General features: G+C 32.9%; 1 protein-coding gene across 1 annotated transcript; it reads left to right on the forward strand.

Moving 5' to 3' along the window:
* The first annotated feature begins 173 nt into the window (after window positions 1-173).
* Window positions 174-19,444, forward strand: in (inturned planar cell polarity protein). The gene is made up of 9 exons (XM_072520828.1): window positions 174-551; window positions 612-876; window positions 1,488-2,525; window positions 2,694-2,972; window positions 3,442-3,699; window positions 9,728-9,973; window positions 10,204-10,473; window positions 12,532-12,671; window positions 16,888-19,444. Exons 1-9 carry the CDS (start codon window positions 427-429, stop codon window positions 16,997-16,999), a joined length of 2,733 nt encoding a protein of 910 aa, XP_072376929.1. The 5' UTR covers window positions 174-426; the 3' UTR covers window positions 17,000-19,444.
* The last annotated feature ends 3,005 nt before the right edge of the window (window positions 19,445-22,449 follow it).

Genomic DNA, 22,449 nt, shown 5'->3' on the forward strand with positions numbered 1-22,449 from the left:
GCAATGAACTCTCCCCACTTGCCCTATTCCACTTACACTATTACTTGTGAATATACTGTTGAATATACCTGTGAATTTTATGATGTACTGTCAATAATTTGTCAGGTAATTTCGTAAAACAACTTGTGCTTTCACAGAATCTTTCGATATTATTGTCAAATTTTATTACCTTTTTTTGTTATCCATAATGTTTAATTTCCATACTTTTGAACTTATTGTGACATTCGCCTGACAACAATAAAAATGACATTAAACACGAGATCACCTGTGAAGTAAAAGAAAACAAAATTATATAAAATTATAATTTTGATGAAAGAAAATTAAAATTATTAATTATTGTTTTTCACTTAAGTGTTGTTTACAAACTGTGCTAAATGTATTGATTTATAATTACTAATTTTCAGCTACGTTTATTTCAAAACTTCCATGGAATCTCAGAGTCTTCTAGGATCTCACAATACCGCTTTAAATAGCAGTGGAAGTACTGCAACCGTCACAGATGAAGAATGGACGGAAGAATCAAGTAACAGTTCTTATTCGGATTCGGACAGGTTGTTATTTAATTTCCTAGCCATTAATCTTGATTCCTAAGAACTAATTTTAATTTTTAGCACAATTCCAGAATGGGAACCCTATGTAGACGATTTCACTGGAGAGTTGTTATATATAGAATGCCATCCATTCGTTGTGCAAAATAAAGACAGTAAAATAAATAAAGTCACAAGCTCAGAACCACTTACTAGAACAAACCTGAGACGGAGTACTAGGGGAAAGTTTTTAAAACTTTTAAGGAGAAGAGACAGTAAAAGAAAAAGCAAGAAAAATCATAAATCAGTGGATATTAGTGAGACAAATACTTCTAAGGTGAAATTTCAGGTAAATCTATATGCAGATTTTATATCATTATTTTCTTTCTAAAGCCATTAATCAAATTTTGATGTGAAGATAATTCTTTATAGCAGAATAGTAATGCAGAGTATATTCTTTACAGCAGAAGTCCTTCAAAAACCTGTTAGCAGGTTTGAAGTGCTAACATTGCATCTTATCAATAGCATTTCTACATTAGTAGAAATAACATAATAATAGTAGTAATAACTACTTAAGAATTCTCTAACAATAATTTGTATTATTGTTAGTTAACAGTAGCAATTTTTTTTATCACATAGTTCTAAACAAATGTATTAAACACTCTCGCTGCCAATGATATTTTAAATTTTTTCGTCGTGCGCCAAAACTATATTATTTTGTTAACATGAAAGACTGTAAGTTTACATTAATGTTACACATTTTTCAATACAGAGTGCACATTAATGTTACACTTGGCGGCGAGAGTGTTAGTAGTAATAATAATTGGTCCTTATTGCATGCTTCCTCACATCTCTACTATTTTTGAACTATACTTCGATATTATGTGAAAATGAAAACATCAAAATTTAATGATATGCAATGGATTTATAAGAAAATGACTAATATATATTTATTTCCAGGAGCTACATGAAGGAGAAGAGAAAGAGGTAATGTTGGAAATAGATGCTGAGAACCGGCACAACCTTAGTAGTGATAAATCCTTAGCCGAATCTTTACTGGGACTGATTGTAAGCACATTATCTGATGGAAACAGGGTCATGATTGCTGGATTTTCTTATGACAGCAAAGCGAAACAGGAAAGAAACATAAAAATTGGTGACTGGTTGAAAAGTATCAACAACATTGAAGTAAATGTACAAAATTTAGATGATATTCTCCAAAAATTTATCAATAGGGATGAAGTTCTCTTGAAATTACAAAGAGTTGCTGGAATTGAAGTTACAAAAGATCCTCCTATAAATGAACTGAATATAGAATCTGATTTTGTTAGAGAACTGCTAAATACCAAGTCAGATGAAGAACACATGCTTTTTCAAGCTCTGTGTAATCATCCAGTTGGTGTTGTTTATATTAATACAGAAAATCTTAGTGAGAATAATCAAAATAATGAAGATGTTACATACTGCTTTCCTAGACCTTTACAGAAAAATATTTTAGCCACTTCCAGAGGTATGTTCATAACAATTAATCATTTATTGTTCGACCTAACAAAAAGTAGACCCAGAGTGACTACCATTAAATGTAATGGTCAGTTAACCAATGTTGTGTTCACAAATGATGAAAAAAACTTATTACTCCTTATGTTGCCAGACAATAGAGTCTCGAAACAAGAAATATTGTTGTTAAATAATGAAATTATTAGATTATTAAAATTCTGCTATGAAACTATTGACAAATGCTTCATAACAGAAAAATACTTCCCTCAAGTAGACCACTTCTTTTCAAAATTTTTTGCAAGAACTCTTAGTAGTGGTTTGTGGAGCACAGCACAACAATCTTTGGCTTTGGAAAACCTAGAATCAAAAGCAAAAGAAGTCAGCCCCTGTCAGTTTGAGGACTTGATGCCTGTTGCACCTACTTTGTGTCTGCCTGACGAAGCTCAGCTTCAGATAGATGATGCCTTATCAGAATTGGAGGCAAGCGATTATAGAGACTGGGTAAGTATTTAATCTTGCTTTGTAACCTTTAAAGTTAAATCCTTTCCATTTATAACTCTTTTGTGTGTATAGATGTTTTAGTCCCATTTATAGATTTATAGTGATACTGAAAAATGTTGTTAATTGATGACTTTTGGTACCATTTTTTAAATTTATATCTTTCTTTAGAATGAAGACCCATTGGACTGTCAAAGACTGTTCACAGTTCTGGGCAGTGCTCTCTTTCATTCAGGATACCTGTTGGCATCACATTTTATTCATGAAGATTTGATAGATGTCTTTTGTTTCTGCAAACAACAAGGATTATTCCACTTATCAAGAACAGAACCTATAAAATCACTCGTTCTTTGGAAGGAGGTATTTCCTTCATCTTGCAACAAATTAGAAAACACAAAAATTGTTATTCCTGAAGGAAGAAGGTATTTGTTGATAGTGGAAAGTGGAAAAGTAAGTATTTTAATTATAATATCTCATAAAGCCCCAAAAGTTTTGGGTTTAAATTTCTATTCAAGTTCTTAACAACCCATCCAAAAATAAATACTTTCTCCAGCAAAATCAATATATTGCCTCTTTATATGAAAATGAGTAGGTATGCTCTTGACTGGGATCATGACATAATTGACACTATAACATAAAGTGTTTAAAAATTTTAAAGCTTTTTGTTGCAATATTTACCTTTCGAATATAGTTATTATTATCATTACTTAATAATCATCTTCTAAATTATATCACATATATATGTCAATGCATTTTAAGATATTATAATTTATTTACATATGAATTATGTTAGTAATTCCATATAAATATCTGACAAATTGTATTTACGCAAGTAACTTCTTTCTCTGATAAAAATTTACTAGAAAACTTTAACTATATCGTTTGTAAGAGTCAGATTCAGAAAAAAAAAATGTTTTAGGACCTATTAGCGGTAATAATGGAAGCCGGAGGTTGTACAGAACCATCTGAAGAAAACATGGGCCCTGATGCATTCTATGTAGAAGAAGCGCAAGCTACTTTAGCCCACATTCAAGAATTAGGCTTGGGAGAACTGGCTGAAAGACTGTTATCCTTGGATCCCAATCCCCAGATAGCTCAACCGTTGCCACAAAACAATAGAAGAAAAAGCGATTTCATGAACTTAGGCTTTTCTAAGAGTGGACTGGCATCCGGAAAGGTGAATATTGCACATGAGTTGGCCAGAAAATGTAAAATTGCTTGTAATAAGATGTGGCTTAACTTTTAAAACAAGACTTGACTTACTTTTATAAATCTGTGATATTTGAGGCCAAAAATACTCAATTTTTATTCAGGTTAAAATATTCTTAATAGTTTCTTAGTTTAGTAGATTTAGTGGTGTAAGTGAAATAAAGTACTGTGTTTTTAAAAACTTCTTACTTCTACTACTATCCTTTACTTTCCTATGCCTTATAACATATTAACATATTTACATTATTTTCTTTTATTATTAACATAAATTTCAAATAAAAAATGTATTTTTATATATGATGTAATGGTTTATTTGCCCTGTTAAGGATGAGTGGCGATGTCTGGTGAGTTGTCTACTAACTACATTAAAGCTAAAAAAACGCAACAGTTAAAAGTTATAAAATTTAGTTAAAAATATGACATTCGCATACAAAAAGGTGAGCTCTTTTCAATAATAGTGTCAAAATATGGTATTCCCATTAAAAAAAATGATAATGACGTCATAACTTGAACAGTCATGACGTCATTAAAAATATGAGTTTATCACAAAATGCGCAAGTGACAAATAAAATCGACGTGTCTGAGCTTTTTTTACCCAATGGCTAAATCAAGCGTTTAACGAATTTATTCCAACCTTTACTGCTCACTGTATAACTGGTAAAGGAACCATTAGTTGACAGTGATCCAGTAGTTGACAATATAAGTTTCATTTTCACAAAATAAGCTAAGTTTTATTATTAGAAATCAGAAATCTACAGTTTAGAATAGTGGGGCCATCTATCTGTTCATCCCACAAGTTAAAACTTCCTACCTTTAGTAAATTTAATATGGCGGCAAATGGCAGTTGGTCAGTTTTGTGTTGTAGATAAAATTAGTATTTTTTAAAGAAAAGTGTTTAGAAGGTTAGTATTTTTGCACAACATATGGCATATTTATTTGTTTGTATTAAATTATTGTAAAACTCCAATGTATATTGCAAGCTATAAGCAAACTCAAAATATGCTTACAATATACAATATTGTTTACAATATTGTAAATGGGTGTCATCTACTGGTTCTTATATTCATATAATGTACCACTAGTTGACATGGATGTCAACTACTAGTGAAATGATCGTTAAAGATATTTGTCCCTAAAAATGCTTTACAAGCCTTCTCAAAGCGTGTTGTTTTTTCTAAAATATTCTCAAGGGGATATTTCGATCTGTACCAGTAGATGACAGCATGTCATTTACTAGATCATATGACTGTCAACTACTGGTGTTTCTTTATTTCAGATATTTTATGATGTGTCCAACCAAAGGAAATATGTTTCAGTATTCAGAAGAGCAAATGGAATCTGCATTAGCTGCGATTTCAAATGGTCAATCAGTTGTTTCTGAAGCTGAAAACTATGGACTACCCAGAAGTACATTAATTAATAGAATTAATAAAAGCGTGTCAAAATTTAGACAAATGGGCCCAGATTCCATTTTGACGAAGGAAGAAGAAAAAAATATTGTCCTTTGGATTTTCACAATGGCAAAAGCTGGGTTTCCAATTGGCAAAGAAGCTTTACTTACCAGCGTTCAACACTTTATACAAGAACTGAAATAAAGAACCCTTTTAAATCAAATAGACCTGGGCGGAAATGGTACTATGGTTTTGGTATTATTATTTGGTATTAGTATTTTGAAACGAAATCCAGAAGTATCTAGAAGGACTGCTCAAAATTTAACAATAAGCAGAGCTTCAGTAACTAAGAAAAGTATATTAAATTGGTTTCAAGAAATTAAAACTTATGTAACAGAACGTAAGTATGAGGAAGTTTTGAATGATCCCTCACGAGTGTCTGCATTCTTTCTAAATCCAAAAGGTAGTAAAGTCTTGGCAAAGAAAGGCGATAAAACTGTATATCAGCAGGTCAACAGTGATGACAAAGAATGCCTTACAGTTTTAATAAGTGGAAACGCATCTGGAACGATGGCACCTCAATGATATTGTTCCGTTACGAACGAATTCCAAGAGACTTAGCTGTCAGTGTTCCTGAATGGTGGGGTATTGGGAAGAGCGAAACTGCTTGGATGACCGGAGAGACATTTTTTGAATACATCACAAATGTCTTCTATCCATGGTTGTTAAATGCCGGTATTACTTTGCCAATAATTCTTTTCATAGATGGACATGCTTCTCATTTAACATTATATCTAAGTAAATTCTGTGAAAGTAAGTGAATCATTTTGATTGCTTTATTTCCAAATGCCACTCATCTCATCCAGCCTATGGATGTAGCTGTGTTTCGTACTCTTAAGGATGGTTGGAAAAATAAAGTTCAGCAATGGAGATTAACCAATTATGATGCTCCTGTGTTAAAAAACGTTCACTTTTCCCCCTTGCTTGCTGAACTACTGGAAGAAAGAGTGACACCAACTGTACTTCAAAATGCATTTCGAAAATCTGGTCTTGTTCCTTGGAATCCGAATGCTGTTAACCTAATAAACACTGAGTTACATGAATCTGATATACCCAACCATTGGAACGCTGCGGCAAGTCAAAAAATCAAAGTGTTAGAAGTTGGTCTAAAGTTCTTAAAAGATAATATTGATGAGGAGAAAATTGCAATATTTAAAAATACAGATGAATGGGATGGAGACATACGTGATCATTCTTTATTTAATTTTTTTAAAGAAAAAATGTCTGAATTAAATGTTCTTAAATCCCAAATAATAAAAAATAGAGATTTAAAAACAAAAAATCCAAATGAAAATTTGAGGAAAGAAACTGAAGTACCTTCTGAATCTAATGTTCCTCTAGAGGAGCCAAATATTGCTAATGAGAGGGAAGAAACTGAAGTACCTTATGAATCTAATATTCCTCTAGAGGAGCCAAATATTGGCAATGAGTTATTTAAAGCACCCTCATCTCCTGTTAACTCACCAACTAAAACAACAAAACATTTTACACCAGAAAGAAGTCAAACAGAAGCCCTGCAATTGAGACAACCGTCGACATCATCATGAGAGGTTCCATCTCCATTTAAAAGAGCTCTATTTTGGCCTGAGCCCAAACAGTCAAAGCAATTAAAACGAGCTAGGAAAGAAAAAGTACCTTCAGTTATTTCTGCCAAACAGTGGCAAGAATATCACGAGAAAAAGCTAATGGAAAAAACAGTAGGAAAATCAAGAGGAAAATAAAAAACTAATGGCGGAGGAAAGAAAACGAAAAGAAGAAGGAGAAAAAATAAAAAAAGAAGAAAAAGTGCAACTTCTAGGAAATAAAAGAAAAACGCACAAAAGAAAAGTATGTATTTCTTCAGATTCAGACACTTGTGAAGAATGGCAAGAGTCTGGTGATAGCCTTGAAGATATCAGTTTTGTGTGGAATGGTACAAACAATATTAAACAAAAAGATAATTTGTGTGACACAGAAAAAGATACAAATTTAGATTTTAAAATTGAAGAATGTAATACAGACTCGACGACTGAAAATTGTATAAAAGAGTGTATAAAGAAGGTGACTGAAGGCGTTCTTGTGTCATTTCCAGGTAAAAGGAAGGAATATAAATGTGTGTGTGTGTGTGTTATACAAGAAGTGTGCAACAATGTTGAAGTTGTAGGTATGACGGCTTGTAATGAAACAAAAACCGTATTTAAGTTGAATGAGAAGGACATAAGTTTCATTAATTTTTCCTAAATCTATCTAATGCACAGGGTCGCACTCAGGGGTATGTGAGTCACAACAATAATATCCAGTATAGTACATTGCACACCAATTTTGGTATCGTTAGGTAAAACATACCATCAGTTGTTAATTTGGATTCCAAGTGTGTTTTTGTCCGAAACATTTCAAGATAGATACTACTTGTACCGTTTTGTTGTAAAAATTTTCTATAAAAAAAAATATAAAATGTACCTGTGTCACAAAAATTATTGAACTTGGAATTGCATATACGAATGTCACGCGAGCCACAATGGATTGGCGTAATATACTCTTATATTATTTTATATTCTTATATATTATTATTTGATACTCTTATATTATTATATATTTCTTACCGAAACTTTTACATATTAAAGCATTTTCCACTAAAAAAAGTACGACATAATGCTGAAAAAACACCCGTGCAATGGTTTAATAATGAATTAAGGTCTTACAGATCTAATCCTTCTCTTATTAAATACATTGCTGATGCCACAAAGGATCCCGATTTGTTCAAAGTATGTAAACAACAGAAATTTGAATATAATCATCAATTACAAAATACTAAACAGTCAGCTTACTGTAATTTTATTACTAATTCCAATAATAAACATAGAGACTGCTGGAAAATAGTAAATTTCGAAAGAAACAACACAAGATCCAGTTCGGTACCACCTGATCTACCTCCAGACGAAATAAATCAATTTTTTACTACAATTGCAGAGAATATAATTATATCTCTTCCCACTGTTAATGTCGATGTCCTCTTCAATTATAGAAATTATCGTTCTCCGAGCAAGTCCTTTTTTTTCGTCACGTTGTGGAAGAAGAGGTCTCTCAAATAATAAAGTGTCTTAGTAATTCTAATTGTAGGGACGTTCACGAAATTAATAGCAAAATTTTAAAAGAAACTTACCAAATAGTTTTAACACCTTTCACCCATCTTATTAATTTAATTCTATCAACTGGAGTATTTCCAGAAGTACTAAAATACTCAAAGTACTACCAATCTACAAAAAAGGTGATTCCTCAAAAACACAATTACAGAATTTTATTCCTGTTTTGAGTCAAATAATTACTTTAGCAACTCACAATATGGATTCAGACGTGCTCGTTCTACTACGAACGCGGTATTTAATGTTGTGAGCGGGGTGATTGAGGGGCTTGAACGCTGCAATCGCATAGCAATTTCTCTTTGCGACTTGTCGAAGGCTTTTTGCTACACAAACTAAATTACTATGGAATCAGAGGTATCCCTTTTAAGCGTATAACTTCTTATCTATGTGGCAAACACCAGGCGGTAGTGTCTAAAGGTCATCTCTCTGATTTTCTATCCGTAAAACATGGAGTCCCACAAGGTTCGGTCTTAGGACCTCTTTTGTTTATTATTTATGTCAACGATTTGACTAAATTCATATCTCCGTACAAAACCATACAATTCGCAGATTATACGTCATACGTTATATTAGAAAAAAATAATGATGATTTAAAAATGTCTCGTGAGGAAGTTTCTACTAAATCTAGCTCATGGTTTGCTGCAAACAAACTAAAACTTAAGTCTGATAGAACGCAGAATTTGGTTATATCTACAAGTAATTTACACAATGATCCATATAACGAAGAGACTGTTAAACTATTGGGAATAACCATAGATAATCGATTAAACTGGTCTGCTCATATCTCACAACTTAAGAAAAAGCTATCAAGTTCATTATTTGTTATTCGCCAACTAGCAAGGGTTGTCAACTTTGAAACATTAAAAATGACATATTTACTCTCATCTAAACTATGGTGTCATCATATGGGGCAATTCAATAAATGCACTTCAAATTTTTAGAATGCAAAAAAGCTATCAGGATTTTAGCAGGGGTTAGTTGTCTAAACACTGCCGACCTTTCTTTATCAAATTCAAAATTATGCTGCTACCTACTCTGTTGATATTTTAAGTTCTAACTGAAATTCACAGAAAACGCGCCCATTTAATAAAGCAGTCTGATGTCCATGTTCACAATACGCGAAACTGTCACTACTTACGAACAAATCGCTGTATATTAGTCTTTCAGAAAAAAATTGTTTTAATTATAATTAATAAAATATTTTACCAAAAAGTATTAAACAGCTAAGCTGTAATAATTTCGATAAAGTTATAAAAAATATCTTCTAAAACATGGTTTTTACTGCTCAGAAGAATATATGACTCATTGAGGAACATCCACTGAACTGTTTACCGTAACTTTGCCATACTCTACTCTACATAATCTGATTATTATCTTCCTTTTAAACCAATTATTAGAAATAATATTTTATTATATGTCAAAGGATTTATCTATGCTGCCCAAAAAGAACGAAGTGACATCAATTCTGAAGAAAAGAAGCACCGATATTAACTTTGTGGTACCTTCTGGCTCTTCTAGTTCCTTGCAGGATGATTCTTTCGACGGACAATCGGAAGGTTCTGGAAGTCAAGGGGGCTACAGCGAAATAAGCGACGATTCCAGAAAGAATTTCAAGAAAGATACGAAGTTTGATTCAAACGAAGAAGAATCAGATACTGACGAATACGGGGTATGTTGATTATTGATGTCTATTGATGACTTTTGTATCTATAAATTTTGTATAGGTTCTTAATACGAGTATTAGTTCTATGTCGATATTGACAAATTAAGTTTCGTTATAAACGAAACGTGCAATATCTCACGTGCAATAAAATTTTTGGTATCAATCATTTTCAAATATACTATAGTTCAGATTGTCGAATTTTCACTATATTTATTTATCAAGCCAAATTTTCGTAGGAAGGAAGTCAGGTCAGTGTTGCCAGTTTTGACGTGTCTGAAATTCGTCAGAATATTTTATCCGAGATGGAAGGCTTCCAACCCGTACAGCTCACTGCCGGAAGTGAAAAAATTTTATACCACTTCGTTCAGTTGAACATATCTGAAGGGGTATTATTGTGCCCGCCTGAAACTCAAAATCCATCTCCAACATTCAGTTTTATACTGAATAATTTTAGAAATAGCTGCCTCAAGATACATTTTCTGTTCCAAAACACAGTGAGATTTAAGGTAAGATTTGAATCTGAATTTTTCTAATTGTTTATACTTGTGTAAATTTGTATTTGTATCTATAATATTATATTTATAACGTAAATCATCATTCACATCAACATAATTTACCGCTTGACGACAATTACAACTTTTATGTAGTATATGATGATTTATTCACTATTTCTGTTTTTCTACTTTTAGCTTTTTATATAGGGTTCTTTTACTTAAGGGGTTTTCTTATACAATATGCATTACATTGCTAATTTAGTTAAAAATTTGCTCAGCTCTACGAGGATTGCCAATTAAGTTTTTACAATAAATAAAAAAAAAACGAACAAATTCAAAATAAAATATTTATTGCTTTTCAAAATATTCGTGTTTTCGGTCTATACATTTGTGCATACGATCAAACCAATTCTGGAAACATTTTTTTTACTTTGGAGCTGATATCCTAGAAACATAATTTTTAAAGACCTCAACATTTTCTTGAGGTGATGAAATTCACTGTCCAAGCATCTTTTATTTGACATGAATTCAAATATTTACTTGTTTGACGTGTTGTATGGGAGCTATATTATTCTACACTGACGTGGTGTTTGGGTGGGGTTGGCGCGAATATTCCTAATCAGAATTTTGACCGGAATAACGAGCAGAAATGGAATGTTCATACATCATATTTTGGATTTTACGATTGGTTTGGCCTATGTAAGATCGAAGGCAGTCTGCACAATGAGTTTCATAAACTAAGTGTTGTTCATTTGAAATGTTATCCTTGACTGATTGGTAATATTGTCTTTATTTTTCTTGATCTGATACCTTTGTTGTAAGGAAGAAAAGGTTTCGTTTGATGAGGGTCTGAGTCTTTTGGGTTGAGATTTAGCGAGAAATTGATGCCTATGGATGTTCCTATTCATATGATTTTCACGGTAACCATTTTTGATGAGGAATTGTTTTAAAGAACCGCTCAGCGGATATTTTTGCATCATCGAAGAGGTGTATCAAGGTGAGACAAGGGTATTAATGACTGAATTATGTGAAGGTGGGTGATGAGAATTTTCATGCAAGTAGCGGTTGATATGGGTGGTTTTCGGTAAATAGAATAATGAAAACATTGGGATTAGTTTTTGCTTTATGAGTATCGACAACATATCTTAACCAACGTATGGGTTTGAGCATTGATGTCGATAGTGCTCGGATCTCGAAGTTTTCCATAAAGATATTGGCAATTACTGGAGAGAGTGGTAAGCCTATTAGGGCACCATTTATTTATCTGTAGAATTGATTTTGGAAGATGAAATAGGTGTTGGACATGCAATGTAAAATGAGAGATAAGTGTTCTTGCTGGATGCTGCATTTAGTTTTCAGAATGTTTAGGGTTTTATCTATAGGAATGTTGTGTAAAAAGTGAAACGATGTCAAATCTTACTAGAATGTCACTTGCATGCCAACTCTCGTCTCGTGGTAATCGTATCACAGGTGAAGAGACCCTGAAACAACTTTTTAGTCTGGTCTACTGGACTTATGGTTTTAGGGAGAACTGACGTGTGGTAAAAGTGGTAAACCGGGGCAAAATCAAATGGGCAATTAACTCATCATGAGATAGATCTACCTGCTGCTTCAACTCCAACAAATGATCGGGTTCTGACACCAGTATCATAACCAAACATTTTTTTAATGTGTTTTTGTGGAGTCCAGTATACAGTCTTTTAGATGTTTTTTCCAAAGAAATATTTTAACATTTAGAAATAGCTTAAAGTAAAATTGTGAATTTTTCTATCAAAATGAGATCTCTCCTAAGTAGTGGTACTTTTTAAAAACTTGATTATAGCTCTCAAGATGGCTTTCCTTTCAACAAAAACGTTCATCTATTGTCCGGTCAGTCAAAGACAAGATTCCAAATGAACAACATGGAGTTTATGAAATTCCTTGTACAGACTGCTCCCGATCTTACATAGGCCAAACCAATCGTAGAATCCAAAACAGGATCTCGGATAATATCCCATATCAAATATACTCTGCTTAACTGATCAATCTGTTAGGTTTTGACTTTTATTCTAAAGTGTTATTTTTTTATAGAATATACCAGCTCAAGATGTTGCAAAATCTGTTATCAACAAAAGCCTGATTTCTATAAAAGAACACGGTATATTATTCGAATGTCCTTTCCTGGACGAACAAGATAGCAAGAAAAATAAAATTAGATATTGGGTTGTCGGGTAAGTTATTGTTTTATCATTCCAAACTATAATGCGAAGGTTTGAGATAAAAAATATTAGATTCAATTTTTATAGCACAAAAAATATTGAAGAATAGAAGGAATACATCACTAATTAAAAAGAAATAAACGTTGAAAATCAAATATGTACTTCTGAATTGTTGCACAGAATTCACTAATTGCATTAACACAATTTATGCAACTGTCATTACTGACTTTCGTTTTATGCGTTGTCTTTCTAGTGTTTTAAAATAAACAGATGTTACGAGCAATGTCCGAAATTGGACAATCCTAGCATTGTACGAAAAATCTTGTCCATTTCTAGCATTGTAGTCCTTTACTGCATGATACTATGATTAAGAAGATAAGATATTGCGCATAAGTCGTGACGTAATTGGAGACTTGCACGTTCGTAATGTCAATTTTTTGTATGTGTCAAGAAATAATTTTTAATAAATAGTTTGGAGATATCCTTTTGTGTACGATTACTGTAATTATTAAACCTTTATTTAATATTATTATTTTGCTAATTGAATAATTTTATCATAGACTGCATAAAAATCCCATTTAACTTTAACAAGAATTCAAATTCTGGTCTCCAATGACGGCATGCGCGAACACGACCGATTTTGTGCTACGGGAAGATCCTATCTTGTTAGTCATAGTATCATGCTTTACTGTACAATCTCCAAAATAGACATAATCGTCGGACTTTGTATAAAAGAATTGCTATGCAATGTTCGAATTTCAATAAGTAGCCATGCGTCAAAGTTTCGGAGAATGTGACAGATATCGATTCATATCGATTTTTACGATTATTCGTAATATCCATTTGTTATTAAAGACAAACAAACATCAATGATGTTAGAAATCCATAATTAAATAGGGCTTCTGACTTCTGGATTGTAGGATTAAATTATTTTGAATTATTATACACATCTCTTGAAGCTTTGAAATGTTTCAATGCTATTATGGTATTATAAAACAATTTCTTCAATTATTTATATTTTAATATGACACAGCATTTTATTACATTATCGATTTGAAAAAGAACAACTCTACATATAAGAGAAAATATATAGAAAATATAAAAATATCAAATAATTAACAAGAATGATAGATTTTTGATTTGATGTGTCGCTTGGAATGCAATCGATTCGAATCGATAATTATTTTTAATTTTTATCATTTCGGACATTGTACAGTTTGGACACAGAATAATAAACAATCACAATTCCCACTCTGCTTGACTAGATAAGTACGCGCATCTCGTTCGCGCAGACGGATTCAGCCATGTTTTAAACGGAACCAGTGCTGTTCAGTGACATTTTATCTGGTATACATAGAAAAATTAACCGGGTTTAATTTACTTATGGCAACCATAGACATAATATGCACTTTTTTATTCGTACTTTTAATTGAAGAATAGATTAAATTATTTCAAATTTACTAAATTATTAATTTAAAAAAATTTAAATTACAGTTCTGTCGTAGCTTGTCACAAGTTTCTCAATCTGAGTCTATGTTTCCGTTTAAAATAGGCGATCGCGTGCTGACACACTTCAAAGGCGGCATCTGAGATTGGGCATTCTGATTGTTATTTATTCTGTGGTTTGGGGTACAATGCTAGAAGTGGACAATAATTTCCGTGCAATGCTAGGATTGTCCAATTTCGGGCTTTACTCGTAACATAGACCAGTGATTCCCAACCTGGGGGCGATTTGAGATATTCAGGGGGGCGATAAGGGGGGCGTTTAGCATCCGGAAAACGAGAAATGGGTAAATGAGAAAAATAATAAAAGAGAAAAAAAAATACAATACTTTCGATCGGATATCTATAGGATAATAAAAAGTAAATATATGTATACCAATGCAGGTAATAATAACACAAACATCTCGTCTAGTCACAGAGAGCTATGAATCATAATACAATTTAATTCTATACATTATCGTTATAATTATACATTATAACGAATTCTGCATTTTCCTTTGATCGAGCTTTCGTATTGTGCGATCATTTGCACAAAAGAGAAAGAGAAAGAAGTGGGATAAGAATGATGAGAAGTAGGTACCTTCTTGCCGATCTGACTCAAACAAAAAGCGAACGGCCGAGGTTGTCGTCGCTTCAAATGCGGAGTCTTTCGTTCCCGAGTTTTGTATTGTGGTATATAAGTTGTTTTGTTTCAACTGACAGTCATTGTGTTCAGTGAGTCAAAAAGTGCCAAGCCGCACACAATTGGAGAAGAACTCATCCTCCCAGCTGTCAAAGAGATAGTTGATACTATGTTGGGACCCAGTCAGGCCGGCCAAGTAACAGATACAGTTCCTCTCAGCAATAATACTGTCTCCAGAAGGATTGATGAAATGGGAGCGAATGTCGAAAATGTTCTCTGCAACAAATTGAAAAGCAGAGAGTTTACTGTGCAACTTGACGAGAGTACCCTGAGTAACAGCACAGCTTTGCTGCTGTCATATGTCCGATTCATTGACGACAATGGAGAAATGGCCAAGGAAATGCTGTTTGTTAGAAGTCTGATTACTGATACAAAAGGATCTTCCATATTTGAGGTCGTTAAGAGATTTTTTGAGGAAAAAGAGATTCCCTTATTAAATATGATCGCCTGTGCTCCTGACGGTGCAGCAGCAATGACAGGACGTCATCGGGGATTTATTGCACATCTGAAACAAGCAGTACCTGGAATTTTGTGTGTTTACTGCGTCATTCACAGAGAGCATTTGGCTGCCAAGAATTTGAGTGGGAGGTTGCACGATTCTCTTCCACTTGTCATAGATGCGGTAAATAAAATGAATAACCAAAGAATGATCGAATATTTCGTACACTTTGTGAAGAAAATGATGAGATATTTAATACATTGCTACTACATATGGAAGTCCGCTGGCTTTCTAAAGGCAATTGCTTAAGGCGGTTCTTCAGCCTCATGGATACTGTTATTGAATTTCTTAATACTACTGACCCCACACTGAGTACAGAACTACAAGAGAAGCGAAATGACATCGCTTACTTATCAGATATTTTTCAAAAATTAAATGAAATGAACCTGCAACTACAGGGGAAGAACATAAATATGGCCAAAGCGAAGGAAGTAGTCGGAGCATTCATTGACAAACTATCTATTTTTGAAGAAAATATGCAGAGAAGAGATCTGACCAAATTCCCCAACTTGAAATCTTCTTGTGTTGATTCTGAGGCTCTTCAAACATACTGCCTTCACCTTCAAACACTGAAAGAAGATCTGCAGTCCCGATTCCAAGATTTGACTAGTCTGAAAGTGCCAACTTGGTTTATCAATCCTTTCAGCGTGGAAGTTTCAACGGTATGTCCTTCTCTTCAAGAAAACTTAATTGATTTGAGACATGATGTTGAAATTGAAAGTTTGTTTCGGGAGTGTGATACGAAAGATTTTGGCCGCGGATAAAAGAAGTGTATCCAATCTTGTGGAATGCAATCAAATTATTATTATTGGCATTCCCCACAACATATCTAGTGGAGAAAGGTTTTAGTTCTATGTGTATATTAAAAAACAGACAAAGAAATAGGCTCGACATAATAGAAAGAGGGGATTCGAGGTTGTTATTAACCAACATTGAGCCAGACATAAAGAAATTATGTGAGGGACACCAGGCCCAAGGAAGCCATTAACAATTATTTTACACACATATAACCATTTATCATTTTACGAAATGTAAAAATAAATAAATATGGATACTTACCTTTTGTATAGATTCATTAATTCTTTCAATTTAATTGGGTGGGGGAGGGGGCGATTGTAGTATTCATAACTGGTGAAACCTGTTTAAGGGGGCGATCATGGGAAAAGGTTGGGAACCACTGACATAGACTATTTCAGATAACCACTACGGCTCACATATAGTATTACTGGTTTCCTATCTTTGGACTTAAATTCTTTTTCATATTTTATGAAGAAATATCTCTTTATGAGATCAATTTTACTTTTATTTAAAAGTTTAAATTCGTGCCATATTATACATGCCAGCATTAATTAATAATGTGTAGAGTCCATGACCGAGTTTAAACACTAGTGAATATTATATTTCGTTTAATCTTTTCTTTTATTTTATTTTTAATAATTCTTTATAATATAAAATATAGATAAGTTTAAAGTACTCTAAACATGTTCGCATTAAAACTTTAATTTTTAAATTTTTTAGACTAATATTTTTTGTTTTGTTTATAGGAGACTCTTTTACATGCCACAGCCCAAGGAGCTCTATGTATGTTACAGAGACGGCATCCCCCAAAATATGGTTGAAATAGCTTTTAAGTTAAATATGCGGACTGTAATTTGATTGTGATCCTAATCAAATAATTGCTAAAAGTATTATTTAATACAAAATTAGGATAGATACCTAAAAGACTTACGTACTGTAAACTCTCCTATAATATATTTTTTTATTTTGTATTAATTTATGTAATAATTTACAATATAATTAAGCGATTTTAGAAGTAAATAGTTTGAAAACAAGGTATATCAGAGAAAAATCGTCAATGTGCATATACAAATAACTTTAGTAGTTACAATATATATAAAATAAATATTTATATTACATATATATGTTAAGTTGCGACAAAGGAAGGCACAAAGAGATTTAAATACTTAGAATTCATAGTTTCAGAGAACGGAACAATAGAAGAAGAAATAAAAGGTTGACTGGGCCAAACAAGAATGTGTATCAAACAGTTAAATCTGGTGCTATGGGATAGCCACATCCCAAAGAAGACGAAAACAAAAAATTTCCACTGAATAGTCTATAGCATTATCACTTTTAGGGAGAAATCCGATACTAAACAAAAAAAAAACGAAATAAAGTTATAGTCACCCAAATGGAATATTGCAGGATGAGTTACAAAAATGGATAAAAGCAGAAACGAGGAAAAAAGGAGAATGGGGGTAACTAAGAATGTGATAGAATATATAGAAGAAAAAAGACCAAACTGGTATGTGCATATTAGAAGAATAGATAGGAATAGGTGGATATCGAAAGTAACAGATTGAAGACCCATGGGAGGAAAAAAAGAGACAGAAGCAGAGCGGAGAATGGCAGGACAGAGAATAGGAGACAGTGACAGCTGTAGAATCCTGGATATATATATATATATATATATATATATATATATATATATATATATATATAAAGCTTCTTTAGACTTCTCTCAATTCGGGAAGAATAATCAATATTCTTGCTTTGCTCTGTAAGCCCATAAAAGGGTTTTTCTAATTATAAGGATTTTATTATCTACTAGGAATGTATCTAAGCGATTATGTAGCGTTTTGTTGCTCACATACTTTCTTCTTCTTAAAGGTACGATTCCGACAATGATTGCAGACGGCAGTTGCGGTTGCCGTCCGGCAGCAGCTGCTGTCGTATTGATTCCGAAGTCAGCAGCAGTTACTTTAGTTACGTGCGGCATAAAACAGTTGAGGTTGTGTATTACATACAAAAGTATACTGCAAGAAGAAGATGACGACGATTTGTTATTGTATTATTGCTTTAGGAGATATCCTACACAACCTTTGTACTTAACTAGACTGGAAGACTGGCTCTTATGAAACATTGATCAAAAGATTTTATTCAGTTTTTGGGCGATCTCATTCCAAACATTTTCTTTGGGATGTGAATTTTTATAATTCGTATTTTTGCAGTTGATTAAACAGGTATATTTAGACACTAGATCAATAAAATAATGAGTTTATTCGTTTGTCAATACTTCCTTGTCGTTCAACATCACGACGGCACTACCACAGAATAAATAATAATCAGAATGCCCACTCTCAGATGCCGCCTTTGAAGTTTGTCAGCATGCGATCGCCATATTTTAAACGGAAACATAGACTCGAATTGAGAAATTTGTGACAAGCTACGACAGAACTGTAATTTAAATTTTTAGAGATTAATAATTTAGTACATTTGAAATAATTTAATCTATTCTTTAACTAAAAGTACGAATAAAATAGTGCATATTATGATGCGCGTACTTATTTTTTCAAACAGAGTGGGCATTCTGATTGTTTATCGGGCAGCAGTTGCAGTCATATGTCGGAATCAGTTTTATACAAATTAGTACTGCAAAGTAATGACGTCTTCCGCGGCGGCAACTGACACTGACGTCTGCAGTCTTTGTCGGAATCGTACATTAAGGTGCCGTCTTCTTTCGGAACTTCACGATTATTTCGGTCCAGTTTAGTACTGCTCTGAAGGGCTATTTAGATGAGTAATTGTGCCATTGTCTGAACTTGTCAATATATGTCTCGTTCCAACGCAGTTTTGTCATGTCAGAGTATTTGACGCACTCAAAAGCTTTTGCGTAATCTATGAAGTAAATGTATCAATTCAAAAATCTCTGATCTTTTAATTTTTATAGGAACATTGACAGACTGAACGACTCTTCTCTTCTTATTATTTCAGATGCCTTGTCCGATCAACCGCCGTTGGCGATCACTATAGCAAAACTTGTTTATTTTGTGCCATATGGAAAAGCTGTCGATCACTTATTATGCCTGTTCATTCTCGAATGTTTCCATACATGATTTTACCCAAAAGTATCAACTGTAGTAACTGGTATTTTTCTCCTCCCAGTACGTTTATGTGTTTAATTGTACTTTTATATAACGGTCTTCAAGATTGGAGTTTAAGATTAAATAGAGAGTTGGGAGAATGTGTTTGTCTACTAGGTCAGCATGCTCTATGAAAAGCTTTCGATACATCTAGGGCTGCAGAAGTACAATATTTTTTCTTAAAGACATATAAGATGTTAAATTTTTTTTTGATTAATCATGAATATTTTTCTCGAAAAACAAATTAATATGTAGGTATTTCTGTATTTTTAATATTTTATACCAATGGTTTTAGACATTGTGAGCAGGAGACTGATTTTTCGATAAACAGAAATATAATACGAGAAGCCGACCCCGCATACCGATTAAATATAAATCAATAAATTATTTTATATCATTATTATATTTAATAATAAACGTTTTCTATGTTAAATATGTAGTTTTTCTAGACTAAACAATTCGAAAAAGAAAAATAATCAGTTTTAATTCGATGACGCCATCTATTAGACAAATGCAACCATTTTATTGCTGCTACTGTTTAAAACTAAAAGTTCATTTTTTTACATATTTGTTAACACAATTTACCGCAGGTTCCCTGGTCTAACTTTCGATAAGAGCCTCACCCACTGCATGTAGCAGTTTGGATAATCAGGTCTATTTGAGCCTGATCTATAATAGTTGAGTATCAGGATGGTGTCAGTGTACTACCGCCATCTTTAATACTTTTAGTCTGCTTGTTAGAGTTCATAGAGTTTTTTTAGTGATTGCTCTTTGCCCGTCAGGTTTTACTGGTTCCTTCGCTTTGGGTTTTCTTTCTATGATCCACGTCCCAGTATTATTTTTACCTCTCCTGATAAGTGTTTTTTAATAATTGACTCGGAATCTGTTCCTCTCTGAATATCTTCTACATCAATATTTTTTTATATAAAATCTAACAATTATTTGAATTATTGCATGTGTTAATATCAAAATTAATATTTTGCTGATCTTGTTAGGTCAGAATTTAGTTACTATACTAACATATTGATGTTCATGGTTCATTAAAAGACAGTTATTTCCAACCTTGAAAATGGTAAAGCTGGAAGAACTATTAGTGAAATCGAAAATGATTAAAATAGAGAGGACCAAAATATACACACAAAATTATAGTAAATGACAATGCAATATAGAGAATGAGGGACAAAATAAAGAAAACGAAAATGCAGAATTAAATATTGGTGATACAAATGACATATAGATAAGTCAATAAAAGCCAATGAAGCATCTCATGGGAGGGAATTACAATCCAAAAAGAAGCTGTATGTAAAAAATAAATTAAAAAAAAAACTTTAAAAATCGAAAGCCAAAAGATAAAGAAAGTCTTTGAATCCTCATGCGCACAGCCTAGTACACAGCTCTGTACTCACAGCCAAAAATGTATACTGTTTTTTAAGGAGTTACATAGGTCTTTTATTTTTAAAAAATTCGTTTTATATATATAAAACAAAATGTTTTAAAAACGATGGTAAAAATCGGAAAAATGCTAAAAAATATAAGACGAAACTTTATTCAAACTTATTTAAAAATTTGTTTCAATCATAAAGATGACCTTTGCAAAGTTTCAGCAAAATCGATCAATTCGTTATAGATGAAATCTTAATTTATAAATGACTACCGCACGGAAAAACAAAATTACGAGAAAAACGAGTTTGAAGTTTTTAAACAGAGTACATGTACTGAGAGCGCGATATTCAAGTTTTGATAACTCAGGTAATATAGCTCGAATTTACTTCAAATTTAGTGTGAACACTCTTGAAGTACTGTACTTTCATATAGAATAATGTACTACGTACTATTAATGGATACATTCAAAAATAAACCATATGTACACTTCAGGATATATAGAAGTGTATAAAGCAAAAAATGGCGAATATTTGAATGATGAACTGCTATCTGTTTGTTTGGACACTTATGTTTTCTAAATCATGGGATAATAGTTTATCCTTTTATATCCCTATCACTTAGCACTTCAAAATAACACCAGATCCTTAATAATACAGTATACTCCCATTACTCCCTCTATAACGAAGTACATTAGATGTCCCGTGAAATTCCTATTGAATTATAACCCTCTATAGCGAGGGAAATTTGGTTATAACGAGAAAAAATAAGAACGAAAAACGTGTTTTTTTACGTTTGTGGCCCGGCCGTGGCTATAAATAAATACCCTTTTTAACCGCCGCCCGCAATAAACTTTTTCTGTTTACCGACCGATATCACGTTGTCGGAAATTAACAATTTATAATTCACAAATGTCAGTGTAGGGGTTTGACTATTCGCACCTAATAAACGTAAAGAGGCTTAAAAACATGACAAATGAAACAAATTTCATTTCACAGTTGTTTTTGCCGTAGATGTTTATCGTTTGTTTCCTGATTGTGCTTTCGCGTCTTGAAACTTGTGTTGTAGATTACATAATCACACAGATTACACAAAAGAAAAGCATTTACTTTAGAAGAAAAAATTAACATCCTTAAAGACGTTGAGAACGATAAGAAGAAAGCAGAAGTTTGTCGTGAAAGAGGAATTTCAAGTTCCACTCTATCCACCATGCTCAAAAATAAACACAAGATTTTGGAAGCAGGTTCGTCTTTTTCCGGTAAATCGAAAAAACTACGTGCCGCAACTAATAAAGAACTCGATATTGTAATAGTCAAATGGTTTACCGTAAACACTGCTGCGAATGTTCCAATAAGTGGACCACTGCTTCAAGAAAAACCAACACAGTTTTCGCATGCGCTAGGTGATGAGAATTTTAAAGCATCGAGTGGGTGGATGAGCAATTTTAAGGCCAGGCACGAAATTACGTGTGGAAAAATTTGCGGTGAAGCGAAGTGTTTCCAAAGAAGTCACTGACAACTGGTTGAAGTCATGGCCTACAATAAGACAAAATTACAGTGACGATAATGTTTTCAATGCCGACGAGCTAGGACTTTTTTTTAAACTTACTCCAAATCCCTCAAATTCAAAAATGAATGTTGTATAGGTGACAAGCTATCAAAATAAAGGGTAACTGTACTCGCGTGTGCCAACATGTCCGATTCCGAAAAAAGGAAGTTAGTCATCATTGGGATATCTTAAAAACCACGATGTTTCAGAGGTGTGAATCAGCTTCCTGTCACATATACTACTACTACTATCGGT

Source organism: Diabrotica undecimpunctata, chromosome 1 (genome assembly GCF_040954645.1).
Source record: "Diabrotica undecimpunctata isolate CICGRU chromosome 1, icDiaUnde3, whole genome shotgun sequence".
NCBI classification, from domain to species: domain Eukaryota; kingdom Metazoa; phylum Arthropoda; class Insecta; order Coleoptera; family Chrysomelidae; genus Diabrotica; species Diabrotica undecimpunctata.

Bases quoted from the DNA above. Each gene is read 5' to 3' on its own strand.
- in (XM_072520828.1), top strand. From the start codon at position 427: ATGGAATCTCAGAGTCTTCTAGGATCTCACAATACCGCTTTAAATAGC. The intron at 877-1,487 runs GTAAATCTATAT...ATTTATTTCCAG, and splicing joins CTTCTAAGGTGAAATTTCAG to GAGCTACATGAAGGAGAAGA. The intron at 2,973-3,441 runs GTAAGTATTTTA...AAAATGTTTTAG, and splicing joins TGATAGTGGAAAGTGGAAAA to GACCTATTAGCGGTAATAAT.